Below are 27,536 nucleotides of genomic sequence, written 5' to 3' on the forward strand. Positions count from 1 at the left end.
TATAAATTAGACTCTTTGGTATTCAATGTCTAGTAGGAAGTGACAACTTATACAACAAATACAAGGGAAATTTAAACTTTTTTCACAGTTGTTTTAACCAAATGTACAAAAAAGTCACACCACTATATCTAGTACAGTAAAGGGACTTCTCCATCTGTTATCAGTAGCTGAACTTCATACCAGACAATTATAAATCACAACAAATACCATTTCAATTTTAATCAAAAATCATTTGTTTCAACATATGTTATACTTCAAATTATCTAATCTTTATTTAATAAATCACAATACTGGTAATTGTAAAATAACTTAATTTCATGATTTATGTATAGTAGTCTCATGAACAAATTCTCAATTTAACAATAAACTGAGATCGACTTTTGTCTCAGGTTTCGCTTTGTCAAAAGGTTTACAAACTATTCAATACAATTAAACATAAACAACAGTAGTACAAGTTACTTTTGTGCAAAAGTATTATTACAATTTTCATCAATACATATATTATTCTAATCAAACATGCAGATCTTTAACAATAGACAGTTAACAACAAAAAATATTATTCATCGCTTAGAAAATACTGTACCCTTTCACAATAAAAATGGGCAAAAACTTTGGGATTTATAGTTTTATTTTAAATCAGACTGGTCATTTACCAATAGACAAAAAGTGCAGCTGATTGTGCAAGAATGTTTTTTATCAGTATAAAGTTGGAATGGTGCAATTAAATGTTCTTAATATAAAATTTTGAAGACTTCAAGTCTCATATATGTACTACTGTAATTATTTAAAGCACCTGAGCTAAAATTATTTGATTTAAGTATGATTTAAATATGAAACTTTTATACAAATATTCTATAAATTGTTAAGGGGGCACTAGCTGTCAAATTCTTGGTTACCGATTTGACTCTAATTCTCATATTTGATTTTTAACAATGTAAAACATTTATCCAAACTATCAAAAGTCTAAAATAAACAGTTTACAGAGCATGGGGTAGATAATATATAGGTTCGTTTCATGTGTAGTTTAGCCCAGACGCCATCTAATTAACTATCGATTTGACCTCAGATGACCATATAAGCAATGTAAACATAAATAAAGATATGAATAGATTAAATCAATACGTGCATTTGGATTTTTATAGGTCTGTTTGATTTGATTTTATTGATTAAAAATAGATTTTTCTCATTGTTTTTAACCGTATAAGAATGATTTAATGTGCATCGAATTAGTAATCAAATGATTTACCGTAGTTTCACTTTCATTGTTGACATTCTTTTTCTTTAAATAACCAGTACACATACAATGCATGCGTTGTCAATCTCTAGCTAGGGGTTAAATTGAAGGTCACATGCATACGGATTTAAAGAGGTCGGCTCATTCACTTGCAAGTGAATCAGTAATTATCAATGTTTCCTCGCTTAATTTGACAAAATTGAACCATCTTGGCTGCAAAAAGCGAATTGTTATTTCACTATTTCACTTTCATTATTGATTGAACAGAAAAAAATCTTACTTTAGATTTTTTATATATCTCGTAGCTAGTGCCCCTTTAAGCATAGATGACTTTTCCAATATTTTAGAATATATGACATATTCCAGTTGTTTAAATAAGAAAATGTCTTTTATTTGTGAAATTTGATAACAGTTTTTTTCTACCGATAATGATTATAAAAATTCTTTAGTAATCTAGGGTAACAAAGTAAACTATTCAAGTAGTTATAGTTAGATATTCTAGGATGAATCAATCATCCATTTATCCTGAGGTGTAAACTTTTCATGCTTTTAATGTACAAATATTCATACAATCTTCATTAAGATGGCTAAACCAGTGAAGCAACACAGTAACAAAGTGTGCAATATATATATTGTTGTTTAATGTTAAAAAAGAGAAAAAAAACCCAAACAATCATACAAAATAGTAACATGAATAACAATATAATTCAAAATTTTATGTAAATATGAAATATAAAAGATAAACAAAATGTACCAGCACCACATGTCTATCAAAAACCCATCAAAGAATATTGGTTATAATGGGAAAACATAACAAAATCTTTTCTCTCAAGGGTTTTCATCTAATGTTTGGTTATAAGTTGTATAAAAAAGACAAAGCTTGAAAACAAGACTATGACTAAGACTAGGGATTTGGTAATCAGGAAACAGATCATCGATATCATTATAAATATTTCAAATCTTAAAGTCATAATTATTACATACATTTAATCAAACATATATCTTGTATATTACACAAAAGTTTGTGCATTTTCAATGAATTGTCAAAATATTTAGTTACCATTTATTTAAACAAGCTTGATAACAGAGAAGTCCTTCTTTTTCGTCATCTGGTAAAAAGATGGAAAAAGCTGTAATATAAAAATTCCTTCAGATCTTGGAGTTAATGCTTGGTGGAGGACAATATATATAATACACACTTCAATTTATGTATATCAAAATATAAACAGATCTAGCCATTATCATGGAGAATATTGTATATACGAATTATTTGTATTAAGAATATGATTAAAGAGCTATTCAAGTAAAATTTAAATGAGACAGCATAGTAACATAATAACAATCAAAATATGGTAGCCACAATGATCAGCATGAACAACCTGTGCAATTCAACATTTCTAGACACAGGATTTCAATTAGAAAACAGGTGATTTTCCTAAAAACACATGAAGTCTCGTGAGGTGATATATGTACATATATGCTGATAAAAGTATCTATGAAAAAGGGAAGTTCATAAAGACAGTAAACATTTCAAACAGGAAAAAGGATTTATTCATATTGCATTAAACATTCTTAATTTTGAGGTAGTAAAATAAACATTAGCAGGATTGAGAAGACTGCACGACCCACAATTACTCATAGCACTAAGTAGTTCGTTGTTCACAAAATATACATTATCTATTTCATTTTCTGTTACTGTTGTACAGTACTGCAAAGTTAAGAAAACTTGTCAACACATTTTTAACAATTCATGATCCATTATCAAACGTTTTTATTTCAAAAAAGAAATTGAAAAAATCATCTTAGTAGATAAAAAAATATATTGCACAATGTGGATGATTAATTGACAGAGAAATTACTAGAACATCAAGGTATGGATATAAATCAGACAAGAATGTCTTATATATAGGCGTCAATTTTTCAAACACTCAAAGTGTAGATAAGATTGAGATTCCTCTGAATTTTTTAGGAGCTTTACCATATCTCCATTCTACACCATAACAAAGGCACCTATTGCTATTTGTAGAAACACCATAACTGTATGTTGCATATTTAATTTTAGAACCTCATGCAAATATGAAAATTTGAAAGAAATTATGAAATCTTTTAAAAAAAATTCTGAGGAGTGATCACAATACAAATACCCAAATAAGCTAAGTGATTTAAATATGTCACCAATTGGCTAGGATTTTTCTTTTTAAAAATAACGCTGAATTTTGTAAAATGAAATAACTAACACATATGACAAATACAATTTCCTATATTTTAAATCAATGCTGCTGTCATTTTCATATGTTTTTTTTTTTTTTTTATGAAAACAAGAAAAAGGAGAGGGAGGGGGGGGGGGGGGAATTGAGACCAAATTTGTCCAAAAAAAAAAAAAAAAATAAAAAAAAAAATCCTGATTTAACGTTTATGAAATGACAAGGAATATGATAAAGTGTAATATTATTTACAATATTTTAATATGACTCACATTAAGATGGAAAAAAAGTATACTGGCATTATCTTATTGGTGGCTACCTACCAAAACCAATAACAACAATTATTGGTGTCAAAAAAATTTTTGGCTTCACTTGTGCTATATATTTTAGTTTGAAAAATACTTGTGAAATTTTTGACTGAAACCTAGCTTTCAGCTATGACATCACATTGAGTCAACAAGACGTAGCCACTAATAGCTATTATGCAATTTTTCATTTTTGGTAAAGTTTTGGGAAATTCAAATAACTTACAATTAGCTTGTTCAGCCAAATATAAATTAAAATGTTTATAATTGAAATATGACCATCTCATTAACCTGAAAAAAAAAATGGCATTTGTGATCAGACAACATTAATTAATGACCTATTAATAATCATTTAAAACACTAAATTCAATGTTATTATTGGTTGCTATTTTTATTTTAAGACTAATCTTATTGCTGAACTTTAGTAGAATTGTCTGAACTATTAAACACTTTGTCACTGTAGTCCAATGGTAAACTTTTATGTATAAATTGCTCCTGGCCATCAGCAAAGTCTGCAGCTGCTTGTCCATGTCCTTGTAAAAGCCATTTGGATGTCAGTAATCCTTCAACTCCTACTGGTCCCCTAGCATGGATCCTGGTTGTACTGATGCCTACCTCTGCTCCTACAGAATAAATATAATGTTACAATGAATTTATTAAATAACAAGTTATAAATGGCATAATATATTACACATGTTGCGTGACAACCACTGGGCTATCTAAAAAGAAATTCTGTAAATTCTATTCAAATTGTAGTTGTAGCTAGTAATCATATAAAATTTTATTGAAAATATTTTGAGGATTCAATTGATAATAATTTTTTTGTGGTAGTTAGTTTCATGCATCCAGAATGAGTTCACCTTTTGTATCAATATTGTTTGCAAAGTATTCATAACGGGGTGACAAAGTTCCAGGCCTGACAAAATTGAAAATAATTTGGAGCTCTGATGATTTAAATGTCTTCATCAAATGCAGCAGTACTTGAAAGGTATTTCTTCTGAAGATCAAACAATCTATACAACAGTTTGATAATTAATATATATAATACCTGAGTCAGCAGCAAGGAAAACTTTGCAATACTAACCTAGACCAAATCTGTAACCATCAGCAAATCTTGTACTGGCATTGTGAAATACACAGGCACTGTCTACACCTTTCAAAAACTCACTAGCATAGTGTTCTGAAAAACAGATTAAAAGCTTATAGCCAAGAACGTTTCTTAAACAATGGAAGGGAAGCAGTTTATAATCTTGATATAAAAGTTCAGAAATCAAAATAACCAACAAAATAAGTAACCTTATAAAAATCATGCATAAAAATGCTTAAAAAACAACAACATTTAAATCTCTTCCTTGAGAGTCATGCATGCATTTTTTTTTTAACCTGACCCAAGTCAAGTGCCCCTGGCCTTTGTAATTTAGTTCATTTATATGTTTTGGTTTAGTGTGAGGTCCATTTTCAATGAACTAGTACACTTGTTTGTTTAGGGGCCAGCAAGCCTCTGGGTGGGGAATTTTCTGGCTTTGTTGAGACACATTGGTGTCCTTTGGCTGTTATCTGCTCTTGTGTAGGGTTGATGTCTCTTTGACACATTCCACATTTCCATTCTCAATTTTATATACTTTGATCACAAGAAAGGTGAAAAAGAATTATTTAATCCAATTTTGAACCCTCTTGCTGGACAGCAAGGAATTTCTCTGTACTACCCAGATACAAAAATTACGATGATGCACTAATAATTGGCAATAAAAAAATAAAGTACATCTGACAAAAGTACATTAATTATAAATATCAATTGTGACTAAAAGAGAAAAAAGAATGTCTTAGAAAATAAATTTGAAAATATCTCCAATTCAAAGTTTTTCAAACAATGATTTTATATTTATACTATGATACAAGGTATGGGTTTGTTCATTGTCAGAGGCTGTATGGACCTACAGTTGCTAATAACATTGAAAAATTACCACATTAATTTTTTTGCAGTGTAGATAAAAGTCACTTGTTATTGGACATAGAAATACTGGCTGTCTGTCTGTCCATTCATTTGTCTGTATGTCTGGTCTTTTTAACCCTATCATATGTACAATTCTTGCCAGATTTTTATAAAATTTATATCAGTAATGGTCAACTATTTTTAAAAAATAATTATATGAACATTTCTGATTGTGAGTGCTTTCATGTGTACAATTTTTTCCCGATTTTCAAATTTATTTCAAATATAAGCTATGTCTTGGTCAAGTTGATAAAGAGCTGTGCCATGAGGGCATGATACGTCCGTCACTTTTTCAAAGAATAAAGTCTAAGAACTCTTCAATCTCAAATCAATGATTTATAAAAACCTTATTTGAAAAGATAATGAACCAGTCACAAAAGTTTCATGAAAACTGTAGTGCTTTGTCCGAAAACTGGAAAATTCCACCTTTTATATCAATAAAAACCCACGTCAATAGATATTATCAATTCACCAAAGTTTCAAGCAAATAAGTATAAGTGTATTTGATGTATTGTCTAACATGCTGACAAAGAACAACAGTATACCATAATATATGAAAGTTTTCTTAAAGAAATAATACCATTATCAGTAATTATAACATCTGTATGTGAACTGCTGTATTTATTTATATGGTTGACAGCCTCAGCGGTATTTTCTACGATTTCCATGGTCAATTCTAATCCTCCATATTCTTTATGTAAGGAAACAGCAGGTGGTGGTCCAAACTTTAAAACACTGGACATTCTAGGTCCAGCATATATCTTCACCTGACAATACAATAAAACTCATAAAGATAAAAAAAGTTATGAATATTGTAGAAGAAGAATGTACAAGTTAAACTGCTCACTGATTTAGTTAAAACATATGTATTTATAGTGGATTGGGGAAACAAGTTATTTACAACTTATATTAATCATTTTCCACTTTGTGGATGTGAGTGCTGCTTTGTAGTGGCATTAGCCGCCTTCTCTTTTTTGAAATCTACAAGGGTGTCTTACACGTGCAAGAGATATTGCTCTCCACTGTTACACAGGTCAGCCATTTATAGTCCCCATCCGACAGACTATCTTCATTTCTCGAGACCATACTCACAAATGGTGTCAAGGGAGTGCCAAAAATTAAGTCCCTGAAATTTTCTCCCCAGAATAGGGATGGAAACCAGGAACCTATGTGTTTGTAGTCGAATGCACTAACCACTAAACCACGGCTTTCTGTCCTAGGGCTAGAAATTAGGCTCAGTTGCATCTCAATGTTTGCATAGAATTAACAATTGTATGGCAAAATTTTGTATTAACTATTAAATTTAATTAATGTGTAAATATTCTGCTATAATGTACCTACCCCTTCGCTCTTTAACATGTCTAAAAGAGTCTCAAAGAAAGTTGATTTTAGTAGATGTTTGTTGATAAGGACGGTTTCTACTGCATTACATGCTGAAGGATAGTCACACTTTGAATCTCTCACTGAAAAATAGAAGTCAGATCAATATAGTCAGGCTAAGTCAGCAAAACAACGGAAATTACTACAAATTTCTCCTGACCAGGTGATTTATACAGTTATAAATTAACTTTGAAATACCTAAAAAATTAAAAAAAATATTCTCAGCTTATTCTATAATGGAATATGGTACAAGAGATCTTCAAAAAGTCAATTTTGATTTGACCTGTTGAGTATTTCCCATTGATCTCATTAGTGTACCATTAGTCATTATTTTAAACAGATTACTTACTGTACAATGGAGGTATAGAAATAAGATGGTGGGTACAAAAAACTTAATTGAATCAAAATAATTTTACTCAATATTCTCCACTTTACTTTTTAAGCAGACTTAAATAATGAAAGTAAAATACTATTTACCTATCTTGAGAGCCATGTCATGATTGACTTCTTTATCTATATAGACATGGCAGACCCCTTCACTGTGCCCGAGGACTGGTATCCCTTTACTGGCAGCCTGGATCTTAGCTATCATATCACTAGATCCCCTGGGTATCACAAGGTCTATGTAGTTTGTCATCTGTAATAAATCTTCTATGTCTTCTCTTCTGCTCACCTGTAAATATCAAATATATCAGTAATTTGGTCTCTGGTGGCTAGTTTGTTCATTGTCAATCAAACCACACCTCTGTTTATATATACAGTCGACTCTCGTTATTTCGAAGTCAGCCGGACCAGAGAAATATTTCGAGATACACGTAGTTCGACTCAAACGAACACCGGAAGTTCGACAATCTAAGGGACACAACTCTTGCTTAGCTTGGTAAAGCTAAAATAAATCTGGGTGAATATGACAAGGGGATCGATATTCTAGTATCAGATCGATGTATTTGTATGTCACAGTCTTTTATTATTATAATGACTGTTATTTTTACTTATTCAATTGTTTCAATTAAAAAAAAGATCCTATGGCTTTTCCAAAAGAGTAATTTCCAATCGACAGTTTCGTAATTCAGGTCGCTAATAGCTGACAAAATTGTTTATTCTCGGATACAAGAGATTTAAGAAAATTTTGATTTCTATTCATTTTGTTTTATCTCACTCTTTGTTTTCAAAAGAACATATAATAAGATTAAAGACGCTGTTTGAGTAGTTTTTAGGTGATCATCAACGGAAGCCATAATCCTCACTTTATACACACCCAAGCTCATTAGTGTAAATCACAAATTAATTGTTTTGTAAACAATTAAAATACTTTTTCATGAACATTAACAATTTATCACTAATTATTTATAAAAATTCAACAAAAGATAATCTTAGGAAAACACTCATGGAAATAGCATGTCATAAATCAATACAGTGGTCAGTGACCGGAAATTTAATTACACGTGTATTGTCAGATTAACTCTTCAATCCATTTAAATCCCGGAGGTCATGTTTTGACATATGTGTATTAGTTCGAGATAAAAAATGATTTTTGAATGCTTTTGTTAACCTTGGGACCGTAAATTTAGTTCAACTCAACCGAAATTTCGACTCATCCAATTTCGACTCATCAGGAGTCGAATTACATACTTTTGTATGGAATAAAGTTCGGGACCACGTGAAAACTTCAACTCATCCGAAATTTCGAGTCAACCGAGTTCGAGACAACGAGAGTTAACTGTATATATACTGTAAACAAGTATACACAAGAGTCAACCAAAGCCTAGTGAATATTGAAGTGGACAGAATCCCAGAATTAAAGTTATGTTTGCTAAAGAAGTTATATTTGGAAACAGTAAAGTAGATTTTGAGTTTATGATCATTTGTATTTGACCAAAAATTATAACCAGTTTGTCATTTGAGTGTCATCTATGAATTTACGAAAAGATTTGTAAAAAATAAAGGAAATATCAAAGCAGGTTAGACTCTATCCATCATGATCACCAGGCTGCAGAAAAGTTTTCAATTTGTTAGCCATATTTTATAAATTATCAAAAATATGAGAATAAGTCTGAATGAAAAATGTTGTTATGTAAAAGGAGAAGGTGAGGTAAGATCTGAGTATTGTGACATATTTCAATGATTGTTTTCAATTATCCTAATCCATCCCTCCACCAGTAGTTCAAAGCTGTTTTAAAGCATCTAATTTCAGAGTATACATAGCTTTTAAATAAGCATCTGAAACTTATCCCTTGTTCCCTTCTTTACTGTACCTCATTTATCTGTAAAATCATAAATCACTTAATTCAGACCGTTATCACATTTTGTTAAGGATGTTCGCTACGTTGTTTCAAAATAACATTCTATTTAAAAGACTGTATAGATTCTACCCCTAAATAGAGTGTGATACAACATAATCTACTCAAGACAATTAAATTACTGAGCATTTAAAATATCTTAAATTTAACAGGCAAGAGTAGATAAATATCGTACTCAGATCAAAAGAACCACACTTTGATTGAATAAAAATAATCAACATGTCAGGAAAAAATGATAAATCTAGTAAGAAAAAGAGAAAAAATGATAAATCTAGTAAGAAAAAGAGAAAAAATAAAAGTTCATGTCTTTGTTTTTGAGCTGTTTGAAAATGGTTTTCTATTGATTTTTTTTTATATATATTTCAAATTGGCACCTTTGACCATTCAAAATGTATGTCAGACAAAATAACAAGAATTAAAAAGATTTTCAAAAACGGCTTTAAAGGATATTTAATTAAATAATGACAAAACATTTGTTTGTTTGTTTTTTAACAAATTTTGAATGGCATTGCAGCTGGTATATAGATAAAATCAGAGGATTCCAAATATCTGACAAAAAGTAAAAAACAAGAGCAGCAAACATCCTTAACAGGGTCCTTTATAGTTGTATATTGTTAGGATTTTGGCTCATTGCTGAAGGCCAAAATGTGACCTGCTATTGTTATCATCCTTGCCCTTTTGTTTGGTCTTTCAGTTCTCTCATTGTCAATCATTCTACATCATATTTTTATATTATAAATTTGTATTTCATGCCTTGGATTTAGTTTTGGAAAAATATCTATTTTAACGGCACAGTATGTTGATTCAGTTAAACTGCAAAATGGTATTTTTTAAGAATGTTTTAATCTGTTGATTTGACAAGTAAAATTCCTTATTAAAATAAGTTTTTAAGACTATAATAATTTATCTAGTAAAAGCATCATGCTAGATCATAAGCTAAAAGTAGTTAGGTTATGTCAAAAGCAAGCAATGAATGAGTCAATGTTTATAATAGTGCTTATGACTGACAAAGTTGATTGCTTATTATCTAAGGTTAACATAACCTGATATAACAGAAAATAAAGTATATGAAAAATAAAAACTGTCTTTTGATCCATAATTCAGAATAGTACAACAAATCAAGAATTTCATTCAAATCTTTTCCTACGATTGAATTAATTTCTAAGCATTTATGTAAATTCTAAAATTTCACTTGTTTATATTATTTTCCATGTTAACGGATTTCCATGATTAATTCTGTATATAAACTAACCAGAGCTACAGTTTCTTTAGGAACAAAAGGTTCCAATGCCTCTTCCACCAATTCATGTAATAATTTATTACTGTTAGATGCTTCCTTTCCTCCTTTTAGTAACAAACCATTTGCACTACTAATAGCTAGAGCAGCAACCTAACAATAGACATACAAATGTGATTTAGTGTTTATCATATAAAATAAGGCAAGAAAAAAAAACAAATACTTTTGTATCTCTTCTAACATGCTTGAAAACATTTAAGTACTGGCTCAATGAAACAATGAAACAATAACTCAACAACACAATAACCAAGGAACACATCTTGCTGTTAATATATGGTCTTCGTTAAGTAAGTAATAGAAAGCTGGGACAAGTTTCAAATAACAGGTCCTTGTTGACAACAAAAGACAGCCTACCTGTGGAAGTGCATCTGGACGAGATTCAAATATGACCATGAGTACCCCTATTGGTGCAGTAACCTGACAAAGTTCTAAACCCTCAGCTACTTGTGTTCTCCTTGTTACTCTACCAACAATAGAATCACATGTTTTAGCTATCTGTTTCAGTCCTGTATGTAATGTCTTCAGCTTCTTCTCATTTAACACAAGTCTTGATATTAACACACTGTCTACTCCTGTAATAAAAATTAATACATTGTCTACTCTTGTAATAAAATTAACATATTGTCTACTCTTGTAATATTACTAACACATTGTCGACTCTTGTAATAATAATTAATACAATTGTCTTCTCTTGTAATAATAAATAACACACCATTAGTACATATAATTGCATAACCCGAATAATTCAGTCGTTATATTCCGCTGATCTACGAAGGCTACATTAACGCCTGAACGTCTTCCTCGATCAAGACCGTCAACCGGAATTTTCACACCGATTTGCAATATGGGAATTTTGATTTAAATTGGCAGCTAAAGAAGGAGGAGTTCCGGATGTTAATTGATGTTAAATGATGTAAACTGATGTTAATTGATGTTTTAAAATTAGTTATTATCGGATTTGTGTTAATTGAACACACGTGTTTGGTAAGACAATTACAAGAGAGTTGCGCAGACTCATTATCCTGATCGCCGCTGATTGGCTCTCTCTCACAGAGAGCAGGCGACGTGGCCAATGATCATAAGGAGTTCAAGCCCTCGTGTGGGAGAAAATCGGACACGGAAAGGGCTTGAATTATCCGAGTTAATAATTGCAAAGAAAATCCATTTGAAAATAGACATACAAATCAATTAAAGAAGAAAGCCCCTTCTCAATGATTTCACTTTTCTAGAACAGTTAGGGACTCACTACACAAATGAGGCAAACTAAAGTTTTAAAAGTGCAGAAACAAAAAAGGGACTGAGAGACAGAATGACGGAAGGATGGACAGTCCACGGTAACTCTGTTGCCTTTGGCATAAAAAAAAACCAGAATGAGAACAAAACATTTCTAATTGTTTAATTTTTTTTAATCAATTTATTTTTAATCAAATGGAGATTCTAACTATAAACATGATTGTAAAACTTCGTTTGGCCGAGATCTGGACAATTAAGTACAAACATATGTTCAGTTTTTGATCTTTGGCACTGTGCATTCTATGGTAACTTTTCATTGATATGTTACAGAAGAAATGACATGTATAAAAGTAAGATTAAAAAGATTCTGACTTATGAAACAAATAGGATTCAAAACATATTTTAAAGACAATTCTCTTTATTTAGAAACTGTATGTTGATCTATGTTGACCTCTACATATTATTTCGTTATTTTGTAATGTTAGCTTGCTATCTGATTGACTAATACTACACAACTCCTTTAATCCATAATAATTTTCAAATTTTGATGTTTCAGCATGAACAAGAGGTGATGCATTTTTTTGACATTTATATTAGTTCTCACCATCAGTATAAGCTTTATCAACATCTATCTGATTGGCTTTCAATATATCTGTCTGTCTTGTCAGTAATAAATCAGCTAGTTTGTTTATTATAACAGCTCTCTGTTCACCAGTCAAAGCTTGTAATGCTCGACTTCCTTCTCTGGCTGAAACAAATTTAAATCAAAAATAAAAGTGTTAATATCTACTTATTTCTATATCATTTTAATTTTCTTGTATTACACCTTAAGATTCTGTAGTAAATAAGGCAAACTAATACACAAATAGTAATTAATATTTTCAAAAATAATAATCATTTGTAATTCTGACACATTATTTTAATTAGGGTTTTATTTTCTAGGACTCCAATACCTTAATCTCTCTCCTGAAATTTATATATAAAACTGACTTAAATCAACATACCATTTCAGAGGGAACAATTTTATACCAAATCAATTACATTGTATTTGTAATTTTGACATATTAATTTAAATAGGGTTTGATTTGAAATTATCAACATGAAAGGGTATTTCCCTGAAGGCACAGCTTTAAGGAATTATCTTGGAAGTTTGACAGTTTTGGATATTCACTTGTCTATTAAAGCACATCTTTCCATTTTTTATTTTAAAGATTCTCCTGCATGCTGACATTTTATTCCAGAAAAAAGCTTTGGATGTACAAAATTAATGTTATTTTCATATGACATTGATTAACTGAAGGATTGGATGTCTATTTTCTTTTTGTCACTTGATCCAATGTTCAACAAAAGTTAACTTTTTAAAAAATATTGGTGGCCTGAAATGAGAGGTTTGTGAAATCAAACATGAACTTTCTTGTTAAAGTCATTTTGGATACAGATGACAGTGACCTCATTTTGATGGGGGATAGAAAAGTCTAAAAAAAAAAAAAAAAAAAAAAAACCGATGCATAAAAGTCTAGAAAGAATTATGTGCATTTTCACCATTTGAAATTAAGATAAATTTGTTGTAATCTTATATCTTTCAAAGTTTTTTTATTATCTGGAGATTTCCTTGAAAATTGCTCACATTTTTTAGGGTAGTTTAGAGCTTGAGGTATTTTGGTTCATGACTTTCTGTTGCCCTATATTAGTATTTTGATTACTTGTTTAGTCGGGTTGCTGTCCAGTTGAGAATAACTACACTCCTACTCTGTACATACCATGTATAGCCTGAACTTCTACAGGAGCAGAACTCTCGGTCTTAGTAAAAAATGTGCCAATTTTCTTTGCAGCAAATATATCTCTGATTGCATGATCCTGGTTACCATTACAAATTACCGTGGCAACACCATTGTCTAACGCCCATTCTGCTGCTTTAACCTGGGGAAAAAATAGACATTGTCTAATCAACCATCAAAATGAGGTCAAAGTCATTTGGACATGTACACTATATACAATCATTCTAAACACCAAATGCGTTGACCTATTGATTTCATATTATATTGATTTTACCATGAAAACTTAACAATGATCTCTGATGCTTGAAATGAGGTTGAGGTTGAGGTCGGGTTAAACCTGTCTGACAGCTATTTAGTTGGCCTGGTCAATACTAGTATTGACTGCTTTTTCACCAACCTTGAATAAGGGTAAATCTCTTCTTTTGTTTTCATACAAAAATGTTTCAGATATCAGATATTCTTATTTACAGTAACACTCTGGAGCTACTTTTGTTTTGTTATATTTTTCTTTATGAGTTGGGGTAAAAAAAGGAGTAGTTATTTATTTCTCTCCAATTCATTTTAACTTTCCCTAGAGTTAAATTATAACTTAAATTAACAGATAAGCTTTAAACTTTTTTTTTCAATTTTTGATCTTTATATCAATTATAATTTTGTATTTTCATATGACAACGTTTCACTTCTCATCACCTCCATTTATAATCAAAACAACATGAACAATCAGTTAATAGATCTGGATATTGCATTAATATCAATAATGGTCTTCAAAACAGTCATAGCCCCCATTGAATCAAATCCAAGGAGACAACTCCCCACCAGATACCAAATGACAGAAAAGTCAGCAACTGTTAGTCACCATAAAGTTTATTTAAACTAAATATATGCAGTTATTTATCATGTTCTATATCTATAAACTGAGATAATTTTTTCTAAAAATAGTTTAACTTTGATAAGATTAACAAGGAGATCACCTAGCGCCTGATCACCATTGAAGAAGTAGAATGCCTGTATTGGACTAAAAATGGCGTTTTCACAATCCATTAGAAAAGGACAAATTCCTGTAAGTTGTGGATTATGTGAAACTGAAAGACCCATTAAATGGAAGTGTTTAGACTGTGACCTTTTATTGTGTAATCATTGTAAGGAGAAGGTACATTTAAGAGTAAAAACTGCAAAGGATCACAGAATAATTGATACCAAAGAAATTGGATTACATAAAGAAGAACTGAATTTTGCAAACATTACCTGCCAGGACCACGCTGGACAAAGTAACTGTCTTTATTGTAAGACATGTGACACTCTTGTTTGTCCAACCTGTGTGTCAAAAGTTCACAAGAAACATGGTCTAACAGAAATTCAAGAAGGATACGAGATGAAAATAGACAATTTAAAAAAAGGACAAACTAAAATTCAAAAGGATAGGGGTAAAATTGTTTCTGAAAAAGAACAGCTTAACCAACTTTTAGCTTCAGAAAATTCTAAATACAACCAGGTAAAGGAAGATGTCCTTAGACATGAACAATCTGTCAAAGCAGCTGTAGAAGGCCATTTCAAAGAACTTAAAGATAAATTGGACCAGAATCACAACTCTGTTTCTAACACAATCAAATCTGACTTAAATGCAGTTTCAGTTTTACTAAAACAAGCTGACAATAAAAACAATGAATTCCAGGAATTCTTTCAAATAAGCAATGCCTCAACGTTCTTTACAGTAATCAACAATTTAGAAAAATCTATTGACATCCAAATGCCCAAAACAAGATCAAGTTATGGCTCTTTACCAAACTTCATTCCAGGGGAGATAACCTAGTCTAACATTGGAGTGCTAGAATTTGATGAAAATTTATCTTATAAACCACATATTAATCTGAAAATAAATAAACAATATCAAACTGAACTTGAGTCTGTAGTAAATGTATGCTCTTCTATTGATCAGTCTTTGTGGTTAAGTTCTGGTACTTATGGTTTAGTTCAAAAAGTCAAACCTGATGGACCCAAACTGAAAATACTCACCAGCTATAATATCAAGATAAACAGTATGGCTGTTACTCAATCAAATAATCTACTTATATCTACAGGGCAATCAAAACTAAAACAAATCAGTGGTGATGCAGGTACAATAACAGACTCCTTATATGATGTGTCACCATTTAGTCCTAAACCATTGCTAATCACCAACAACAATAAAGTTCTAGTAGGATGTGTTAATAGTGACTACCCAAACCAGGAAGAAGAGTTGTAATACTAATGAATCAGAATGGAGACCATGAGAGAGTGTATGAACATGATCAATATCAACAACCTATATTTACCTATCCCAGTAGTATAACCAGTACCAGTAATGGGAATATACATGTGGCTGATAAAGTAAATGCTGAAAGACGTAGAGTAGTAGTGTTAGGACAGGGTGGTGATATCATCAATATCTACATAGGAGACAAAGAGATCAACAAGGACAGATCATTTTATCCAACAGACATAGTGACAACACTTGGAGACAATGTTATTGTGGCTGATTGGGGTACTAGTACATTTCATATCCTGAACATTGGTGGCCTGTTGATGACATATTATAAAACAAGGGAGATAAACATAATCTTCCCACATTCTCTTGCATTCTCTCCAACAGGACAACTATACATAGGATGTAGTAGTCCACCAGGCAGTACAGCCAAGGAGGCCAAGTTATATGAAGTGACCATATCAGGATGTTGAAAAACACTCACATTATAATTAAATTTGTATATATATATATTTATTAATTAACTTTATGATGAAAACTGTCTATGCAATATAAAGATGTCAACTCGTCCAATACAGAATAACACGGCCAATAGAGATTTTTATCTATATTGGCCGAGGTTCAAAACCCAAACCAGGCATATGCACTCTGTAATTGTGCAAATTTTCGTTCTTTGGTCAGTTGTGTTAAGGATAGTTTCAACTTATTAAAATATATTCAATTTGTTTCTGCATTGCACATGCAATGGCAGCACTTTTCCTATTACTATTTATGTGTTGCGTCTAACTTTGAGTTGTAACACTTTATAGTGACTGGAAAGGGTAGAATAATTCATCAGATGAGAAAATGCTGAGGAGACCTGGAAATAGCACCAGATCATTAGATATTTCATCTTAAAAAAAGAAACTGAGATTTAGATAGTTCCACTTCAAGGTAAAAATGTTTATCTCTTGTAAAATGAAATTAAAAAAATATTGTAACAGTAAACACTGTAGTTAATTAAAAAATATACTATTACATTTGTTGTCAGTAACAACATATTAAAATTTTAAAAGGTTTGGTGACTGGTTCATGATTAAATGCACGGAAACGACATTTTTTAAACTTTCAAGAACCGTAACTCCTGAACGGTAAAATTAAAAATTGTCATTATTAAACTTGACCTCCGTTATGTTGTCAGTAACAACATATTAAAATTTTAAAAGGTTTGGTTGAACGGTTCATGAGTAAATGCACGGACACAACATTTTTTAAACTTTCAAGAACCGTAACTCCTGAACGGTAAAAGTCAAAATCGTCATTATTGAACTTGACCTCCATTTTGTTGTCAGTAACAACATATTAAAATTTTAAAAGGTTTGGTTGAAGGCTTCATGAGTAAATGCACGTACAACATTTGGTTGTCGCCTGCCCGCCCGCCGTACATCCCCAAATCAATAACCGACATTTTTGACACAAAAATCCGGTTAAAAAAATGTCAGCTGGAAGACAACACACATTCTTTAACATACAGGTGTTATTTTGACATATATCAAGCTCAAAATCACCCAAAGTTTTAAAAATTATGAATAATGATTAAAAAAGTATTAAATATAACATCTTTTATCATGATATGTTTTGTAAGTATCTTTTCAAATTAAAATTTGTTAATTAAATCAGATATATCTAATATCCAATTTGTGTGCAACAATTTTTTTAACTCATATGCAACTTAATACATGAGAAAAGCTGCATTTTTTGTCTTTATAATATTTAACATTACAACATGTCTGTATGAACACATTATTGGACTTGAAATTTGTACTAATAATTAAAAATATCATTTTGATTATCTAATTAAAATTTATTTACTATGTGTGTACCTATTCATTGCTATATTTTGTATAATAAAACTCTGTACATTGAATCAATAAGTTTGTTGATTGATGATAATTACACATGTAGATGGATTATCTTTGCTTGTTTCTTATACCAATAGAATGTATGTTAGAGTTAGTTACCTTTATCTAACGCTGAATAAATAATTATATTATGTCTGTGGTTTTAGCTTTTTTCCCTAGTTAAACTAAAAAAAGTTTTGAAGGGGGGGATCTTTTGATAGTCTACATACAAAGAATGAACAAAAGAACAGGTAGAACATGATAAAGGTTGACAATATTGCAATCAATTGTTGTTTAATGTAGTTTCATTTCCTTAGTTAAGAATTCATCATGGAGAATTTGGACCAATGGACGAGATATGCTTTTCAATCATAACATTTGATTAAAGTTGAAAGTTTACATTTATCAAGATCTCAACTGAATTCTATTATTAACAACTACTACAATATTTTTGAAATTTTAGTTGTGTACCACTGTACTGCAGGATAGGGCCGTTCTTAATTTTTGTGACAGTACACTTAAGATTTTTATTTCATTCTCAAGAAAGTGAGGACTGAAAAATCTATTCAGTTTTAAATTTCCATTGATAAAGTTCCCAGTTACATCTTTCATCATAGAGATACATGTACTTATAAAAACCAATATGATTGATATAAGCTGTGTGAAGCTTGTTTCCAGATCTTACATTTAAGAAATAATTGATGCGAGCTATACTTTATTACTAGACTAGAAATCATTATCCACTAACCTTAGACTCCATTCCACCCAATCCTACTCTGGACTTTGCACCAAATGTAACTTTAGTCCTATCATCTGGACTATAGGTGTGGAGAAGTCTGGACCCAATCTGTCCTGGTGGTCCAGTATATATACCATTGACATCAGTCATCAGGACCATAAGGTCAGCTCTGACTTCTCTGGCCAGTCTAGCAGACAAACTGTCATTATCTTTCAGACTAATCACCTGAAGCAATGAAAAAATACAATTTAAATTGTTTTTTTGTAAATGCTAGGATTGCAGTTGTGTTAACCATAAGCTTGATACGTAACAGTATCATTTCTATTACCAGAAAAAATCTTTATACTGTGGATTTATCTATACCAGCGGGTACTAATTTTCGTGGATTGCGGAAACCTTGCATTTTTGTAGATAAGTAATTTCATGTATCTGAAAAAGTCTGGAAACAATTTTATAGAAATTTGTATTTATTTGAACATTTATATTTGTGGTTCATCAGTATCCAGGAAACCTACGAAAATTGGTATCCAAAGAATAATAATGATTCCACAGTACTGTACCCTGTTTTTACACATTATTTGGTGTTTTATAGGCAGACTGAATCCCTACATCCTTGAACTGAAATGTCATTGTTCCAACTTTTTCAAGCATCCATCTATATTTTTATATATATTATTAAACCCTTGCAACAGAAATATTTGGATTTTTTCATGCATCTCATTAATGTATGCCAGGCCCAAAGCCAGGAATTTCCAAAGGGGGGTTCGTTGGACTCATGAACTCGACTTTAACAGTCACAATTTGAACAAAACATTGACTTTAACAGTGCTTATTTGATTTCAAGGGGGGGTTCGTCCGAACCCCCCGAACCCCCCCCCCCCCCTGGCTACGGGTATGTGTATGCTGTGATAAATAAATTATCATAAATTGAGATATTCATCCCTTGCTTATTGTACTGACCAACAAATGCACAAATTATGTAGCAATTAAAACCAAATACTTTGATGGAAAGAAATTCATTGGAAGCAAGCATATTATTAGAAATCCCTTTTAATGCTCACACCTAATTGAGCATATATACTCATCTTCGAACTATTCAAAATTTATTTGCTAACATTGGTTGCTTATCTTGAATCTGTTATTGCAGTTCATTATGCAGAAAGCATTTATTCAAATTCTAAATACATCACATCTCTTTACCTTTAAATAGCATACAACAGTTTTTAATTTCAGAAGTGTAACTGTCAACAATATTTTATGTCAGCAGTGTGACTAATAAGAAAGCCTCAGGTATATCCCATTAAACTTTATGTAAAGACATACAGCTGTAAAATCTTATCTAAATGACAGAAAAAACAAATTATCTGGAAAAGACTTGGTATGAAATTATAACAATCCAGTTAAAAGCAGTCAAGGACCAATAAATTTCAAATTTGATTGATTGCTTTATTATTCTTTTTTTAAGACCAGCGGCCAGCTGCTATTATTTCTTGCTTTTCAGGACAAGACCAAATACATGTATTTACAATAAATACTGAGTTAAATAGTAATAATCATATCACAGGCAACAGTATCATAGGTGATAAAATCAAAGAAACAGTAACTAGTTACTTACCCCTTTAAGATCTTTATCAGGGGCTGGTGGGGGCGCCACTGCGTCATTTGTGTTTAGAATAGGAATTATCTTCAGACGACACAGCTCATTCAATGTTCCACATAGATTTTTACAGCTTTCAGGGTCATCTATGTCTGGCTTGGTAATCAGTACCTACAAAATAGCATAATGTTTTAAAATTAATATTATTCTTTTTGGTATTCGTTGTTGAATGCCTCAATGAGACATTTTAACAAAGAGGTGCTTAATCATAACACAAGAAATGTGTAAAGAATTTCAGCATAAAATTACTTTTACATGGTGTTAGGTTTTCAACTGAAATCAAACTGATGATAGAAATGTTTAAATGTTTTGATAAATTTTATTTGGTTTTGAATGACTTAATATATTCCAAGAAAAATGAATGCATGTGTTGTCCATTGTAGCATACCCTTAATCTTAATTTGTAGTACTGGAAAACAAGAAATAGGAGTCTGACAGATCTGAAAAGCACACACACTGGTCTCAATGTATTTTCAAGAAAGAAACATTAGACATTTTCTTTGATATTAATTCTCGCAAAAACTGAAGTCAAAATATACTCCCCTGCAAGTTTATATGCCTGTTCAAAGTCATGATCTTGGTGAACTTTTTTAGTACTATAATGATTTCTGAATTGGTGTTAAACAGAACGCAGATTTTTATTGTATGTTAAATTCATTCACATCTTATTGACTCTGGACCATTTAGAGCTTTGCATATTGTACGTAATTGTCTACTGTTGAAGAACCTGTACAGACCTAGATGTATTATGATTTTTTGTACTGTTGACTTGCTGCTTCAGTCATGCTTTCCCATATCTCCTTTCATTCACTTGAATTTTCTATGAAAAATTACCTGTGCAGCCTTGACTCCATACTGCATAAACATGGCTTCATATAGTGACATTAAACCACTCTGCCCAACTGCTGCACAAGCTCTTGGAGCAATAAACAAACCTTGCTACAAAAACAAAATAAACATGGATTAATATAGTGACATTAAACCAATCTGTCCAACGGCTGGACAAGCTCTTGGGGCAATAAATAAACCTTGCTACAAAAATAAAATAAACATTATTTATGTGGGTTACAAACAAACCAGCAACCTTATTTTTGTGTTATGTGTGAGTGAGTTTTGTGCTGACCTGTATCTTTGTCACAAGCTTAGTCATGTTAGTTTGGTTTATTGATATGCATACTTGTATCATGGTTATAATGATTCTGTTTGGTACAAGGCAGTCATCTTGCTCATGTCAGCTGATATTTGAGTCAGTCTCATGCTCAACTGTTTTTGTCTTTTACAAGGTAGCCTGAATATTGCCATCTCGTGTGAAAGTAAGTCTTATTATTTTAACCTTCTATTTTTGTTAGCTGATTTGGGAGTTGTCTCATGCTTACTCTATTTTGTCTGCTAATATGAACAACTGTTTCATGCTATCATTTCTTGTCAGCTCATGTAAGAGTCTAAATCCTGCTCAACTTATTTTTGTCAGCTGTATGAAAGTTGCCCATGCTACCTTATTTTTCGTCTGCTGACGAGAGACTCTGTCAAGTGCTTACCATTTTTCATCTGATGTGTAATGTCTCATTCTTACCTATTTGTTTTGCTGTTGTGAGAGTTCTCGTACTAAACTTAATTTTTGTCTGCTGATGTGAAAGTCTGTCTCAAGCTCACCCTTTTTTAGAGGATGAAAGTCTAGATTTGTCTCATGCTCACCTTATTTTGTCTGCATGTGTGAGTCTGTCTATTGCTTACTTTATCACTTTCAACAGATGTGAGTCTGTCTCATGCTCACCTTATTTTTGCCAGCTGATATGGGAGTCTGTCTAATGCTCAACTTATTTTTGTCTGCTGATGTCTGTCTCATGCTCACCTTATTTATGTCAGCTGATGTGAGAGTCTGTCTCATTCTAACATTATTTTTGTCAGCTGATGTGAGTGTCTGTCTCATGCTCACCTTATTTTTGTCTGCTGATGCGAGATTCTGTCTCATGCTCACCTTATTTTTGTCAGCTGACGTGAGTGTCTGTCTCATGCTCATGGACATGATTATTTCTTGTTGTAGTTTCTGTTTACCAAATGCTATAGCCCCACTTGTTACCATCATCATCTCTTTCCCCTGATTCTGTAACTCAGCAACCTTAAAGCCAAAAAAATATTGAGGTTTTCACTGCAGGTTTATACACTCACATCAGTCTTATTGTACAAACTGAGGCATTTACTGAATCAAATTTGGACTATAAAAAATTAGTTGGAATTAGTTACTTGTGTATAAAGTGTGAATACATGCATTTTCAAAGAAAAACTTAAGGGACTTTAAAATAATATATACTTGCAGTCCTTGGAAAAATTATAGATTAAGAATAATCATGAGTATATCCTTCTTAAACTATGCAACTGTCCTTCTATTCAATTTTTTTTTCAAATATCTCAATTAACTTCTCTTGGATAAAAGAACTTAATGAATTCAACATATAAATCTAAAGAGCCAATAATGTATAATATGATTGTTTTTATTTCATAATTTCAAGATAAACCTAACAAAATACCTGTTCTATTATACAGGCCAATCGTCCCAATGACAATCCACATTCATCTTCTCTGGTGATCACAGCACTACCTAATTTGATTATTACTCTCTTGGCTTCTAGCAGATCTGCTCGTGTAGATAAATTTATTCCACTGTAAAACTTTTTAGGAAACACACTAATGCTTGGATATGATTTCTGGTTGTAAAGTTGAATCGGTTTGTTTGAGACTGTACTAAGGTGTCTGTGAGAATTTCTATGATATGACAATAGAGCTGGCCAGGAACTTTGTTGATAACATTGGCATAATGTATTGTGTGGCCACAGCTTAAGTAGTCTGGTATTTGCCTGAGCCATCTTTACACTGAAATAATTATACTTATAAAACACAATTCATTCCTCAATTTATTGTTTAAAAACTATTTATTAATATGAATAAAATTAGATGAGGGGCAAGCATCAATGAGGCAATGCAGTTACTGAAAACAATAATATCTAACTTTAATTACTGCCTACTAGTTTTGCACTATTGAGGGGAGGTTAAAACTAGAAGCTCTTAAGAGCATGTGTTGCTCACTTTGGGCTACGTACATATTATACAAAGGACACAGATGGATTCATGACAAAATTGTTTTGGTGATTGATGTGTTTGTAGATCTTACTTTATGCTAACAATTATCTTTATCTATAATGAACTTGGCCCAGTAGTTTCAGTGGAAATTATTTTGAAAAAATTTACAAAAAATTTATGAAAATTGTTAAAAATTGATTATAAAGGACAATAACTCCTTAAGGGGTCAATTGGTCATTTTGGTCATGTTGACTTATTTGTAGGGTTACTTTGTTGTACATTATTGCAGTTTACAGTTTATCTCTATCTATCATGTCTATTATAATATTCAAAATAATAACCAAAATTTGAAAAAAATTATTAAAATTATTAATTCAGGGGCAGCAACCCAACGATTGCCGGAATGGTCTGAAAATTTAAGGGCAGATAGATCTTGACCTAATGAACAATTTTGTTTTGAAAGATTTGCTATATTTAGATTTAGATATATGAGCCCAAAACTGCACTTTACCCTATGTACTATTATTAGCCATGTCAGCCATCTTGGTTTGCAGGCGGGGTCATCAGACACAATTTTTAAACTACATACCCTAATGATGATTGTTTACAACTTTGGTTAAATTCATCTTAGTAGTTTCAGAGGAGAAGTTTTTTGTAAAAGATAACAAAAATTTACAAAAAATGTTAAAAATTGACTTTTATACAAAAGGACAACTTCTTAAGGAGTAAACTGACCATTTTGGTCATGTTGACTTATTTGTAGAACTTAAATAAATGCTGAACATTATTGCTGTGTATAGTTTCTCTCTTTCTATAATAATATTAAAGATAATAACCAAATACGGCAAAATTTCCTTAAAATTACTAATTCAGGGGCAGCAACCTAACAATCATTATCCAATTCATCTGAATTTTCAGGGCGGATAGATATTGACCTTATAAACATTTTTTACCTCCGGCAGATTTGCCCTTAATGCTTTGGTTTCAGAGATATAAGCCAAAATCTACATTTTACCCCTATGGTTTTTTTTTAGCCACGGTGGCCATCTTGGTTGGTTGGCCAGGTCACCGGACATATTTTTTAAACAAGATACCCTAATGAAGATTGTGGCCAAGTTTGGTTAAATTTGGCCTAGTAGTTTCAGAGTAGAAGTTTACAGACAACGCATGCATGACGCGTGATGCAGGATGACGGACGCCAAGTGATGAGAAAAGCTCACTTAGGCCAGATGAGCTAAAAAAACAAGAGTGCACACACTGAAATGTCTTGCCTTCCCATTGATATTATGTTGACAGTCCTAAATATAAGTACAACTATCACATAAACTTAAAATGATCCATAAAATGAGGTCAAGGTCATATAAACCAGACGAAATACATGTACACCTTACAATCATTCAATAAACTAAATATAGTTGACCTATAGCTTATAGTTTCTAAGAAACAGACTTAATCAAGAAAACTAAACATTGACCAATTAACCATGAAAAAGTGGTCAATGTCAGATGAACCATGTCAGATAAACATGTACAGCTAACAATCCTTCCACATGTTTCATACATTGTACAACAAATATAGTTGACCTATTGCTTATCATACTTATAGTTTAAGAAAAACAGTCCAAAATACGAAAAACTTAAAACTGAGCTATGAACTGTGAAAATGAGGTAAAACCTGTGAGACTGACAGGTACATCATAAAACATTTCCATATACCAAATATATCTTAAGGTATTACAATAAAAGACCAAAACTAAAAAACTTAACTTTGACAACTGAACCATGAAAAAATATGGTCAGATGACACATGTATGCAAGTTGGACATATACACCTTACAATCATTCCATACATCAAATATAGTAGATCTATTGAATACAGTTTAAGAAAAACTTACCATTACATAAAAACTAAACTATAACCACTGAACCATGAAAATGAGGTTAAGGTCAGATGAAACCTGCCAGTTGGGCATGAGGACCTTGCAAGGTAGGCACTTACCAATTACAATTATCCTATTACTCATAAGAAAGAAATTAACATTACAAAAAAACTTACCTTTTTTTTCAAGTAGTCACTTAATTATGAAAATGAGGTCAAGGACAATAGACATGTGATAGAAGGAAACTTCGTAACATAAGGCATATTTGTACAAAGATGAACCATCCAGGTTTTCTACCTTTAAAAATATAAAGCTTTTAACAAGTTAATTAACGCCGCCACCGCGGGATCACTATCGCTATATACAAATCTCTGTGCTCTTTTTTTTATATGTTATTTGCATTTGTGTTTATACCCCATTAGTGCATGCTTAAATATGTGCGTTATAGCTGTATAACCTTTCAAGTATGCAGTATATCTGTACATAAATAAGGCCATTAGTTTTCTCGTTTAAATTGTTTTACTTTATAATTTCAGGGCCTTTTATAGCTGACTATGCGGTATGGGCTTTACTCATTGTTTAAGACCGTAAGGTGAGCTATAGTTGTTAATTCTGTGTCATTTTGATCTCTTGTAGATAATTGTCTCATTGGCGATCATACCACATCATCTTTTTTTTTATACATCAGCTGTATTTGTGCATTTTTTGAAATGTATTATATACACCATAATGCTTCATGGTGATTTTGTTTCATGGCTTTAAAATCACCCAGAGCTCATGTTTGTAATTGTCTTGGATACACTGACTTCAGATAAAGCTAAATGAGATCCATCGGTCTTATGACATGCTAGGTATGTACTAGCACAGGCACTATACGTTCTGTCAATAGTATAAAAATATTGGCAATTGGAAGAAAATAGTGTCCATATGACACTATTTTCTTCCAATTGCCAATATTTTTATGACCCTATTTTCTTCCAATTGCCAATGTTTTTATACTATTGACAGAACGTCTAGTACTATTGACAGAACGTCTAGTACTATTGACAGAACGTCTAGTACTATTGACAGAACGTTAGGTGCCTTTGGTACTAGACAAAATAATTATGAGGTCTTACAAGGCTTTTTTTTTATGGTATGCCTTCCTGAAAAAAAAATAGCCTTTCAAGACTGTCATAACTATTTTGACTAGCTGTGTACCACTCTAACAATAGTCTTCTTCTTCTTCAGGAAGTCCACCCTATCTGCAGGGTCACCGCATTTAAAAATTTTGTCTTTTTAAAATTGCGTTATTTAGTCATTATTTACTTATTTACTAAATCTGGACAAAGGAAAACTGAAAGGATTAAATTTACTTACCTAGTGTTAAGCAAAAATTAACACACTACTAACCTTCTTTTAGCTGTTAAAAGAGTTAGTATCCGTGTCTATGGTTTGGGTACCATTCGTGTGTATAACAATATATATACAACAAATTTCTCTTTTATTGTGTATTCTGAAGTTAACTGGTCTATACCAGTATCGGTAGGGAAGTACCGGCATAATAGGCAAATACAGCTTTTTTTCACCGCAAACAAGTATACAACTCGGTCTTGCCCAATTCTATGTAAACTAAGGAAACTTGCAAGGGTCAAATAATGAAATGACACTCAAAGTCTAACCTATATTATGCCTTTTTAGAAATGGGCTTTTTCACAACAACGAAACAGCCTCGAAACAGACATGTTAATGAGGTGAAACAAAAGTAGGAAAAGACATGTAATTATTCCGGGTTTCTAAGTGGAAATATTATAAAACAGAGTTTAACTAAGAAATCAACTAAGAGCAAACACACATTAGATGATGAGGGTAATATTTTAAGATATGTTGAAAAAGGTTAAATGTAAAATTTAAAACACAATAAAACGCCATCCGTCTATGCAGGAAGCGACAACACCACAACATTTGAAATGTTGTTTTCGGCACGGTGCAAATCGGCATATAACCTGGGATATGATAATTATAATATGTTCAGTGACTAATCCAGAATACCTTATGGAGGGAATACACCCATTCTTTGGTCATTTTTGTGTTTGTTTATCTTATATTTCGGGATTAGTCACTGGACATATTATAATTATCATATCCCAGGTTATATGCCGATTTGCACCTTTTCAAATGTTGTGGTGTTGTCACTCTGTGACTGTTGACAGAAAATATATAACCAGTTGCAGACTATTAAAAAGTCATTTTTTGATCAACTAGCATTTAAACAAATTTTAAGGAGTCTCTGACATAAATGTTAGCACTACATCTCGTCTGCTTTTATCAGTTTGTAAACGGTAAATTATGCTGATG

The 27,536-nt window shown here is 31.6% G+C and overlaps 1 protein-coding gene across 5 annotated transcripts; it reads right to left on the reverse strand.

Annotated features, from left to right (window-relative positions):
• Window positions 1-204: 204 nt before the first annotated feature.
• Window positions 205-26,910, reverse strand: LOC143073373 (putative delta-1-pyrroline-5-carboxylate synthase). 5 transcript variants are annotated; one of them, XM_076248865.1, is made up of 15 exons: window positions 26,861-26,910; window positions 22,771-23,113; window positions 22,179-22,361; window positions 21,077-21,181; window positions 20,201-20,353; window positions 18,595-18,810; window positions 13,707-13,866; window positions 12,551-12,694; window positions 11,068-11,285; window positions 10,669-10,806; window positions 7,594-7,789; window positions 7,078-7,199; window positions 6,317-6,503; window positions 4,828-4,923; window positions 205-4,366 (listed from the first exon to the last, which is right to left on the reverse strand). In XM_076248865.1, exons 2-15 carry the CDS (start codon window positions 23,104-23,106, stop codon window positions 4,152-4,154), a joined length of 2,469 nt encoding a protein of 822 aa, XP_076104980.1. In that variant the 5' UTR covers window positions 23,107-23,113; window positions 26,861-26,910; the 3' UTR covers window positions 205-4,151. The 5 variants fall into 5 exon arrangements, with proteins under 5 accessions (XP_076104980.1, XP_076104979.1, XP_076104977.1 ...); XM_076248864.1 differs by lacking the exon at window positions 26,861-26,910 and adding an exon at window positions 26,592-26,849; XM_076248862.1 differs by lacking the exon at window positions 26,861-26,910 and adding an exon at window positions 26,559-26,849.
• Between the last annotated feature and the right edge of the window lie 626 nt (window positions 26,911-27,536).

This window comes from Mytilus galloprovincialis, chromosome 4, assembly GCF_965363235.1.
Source record: "Mytilus galloprovincialis chromosome 4, xbMytGall1.hap1.1, whole genome shotgun sequence".
Lineage (NCBI taxonomy): Eukaryota > Metazoa > Mollusca > Bivalvia > Mytilida > Mytilidae > Mytilus > Mytilus galloprovincialis.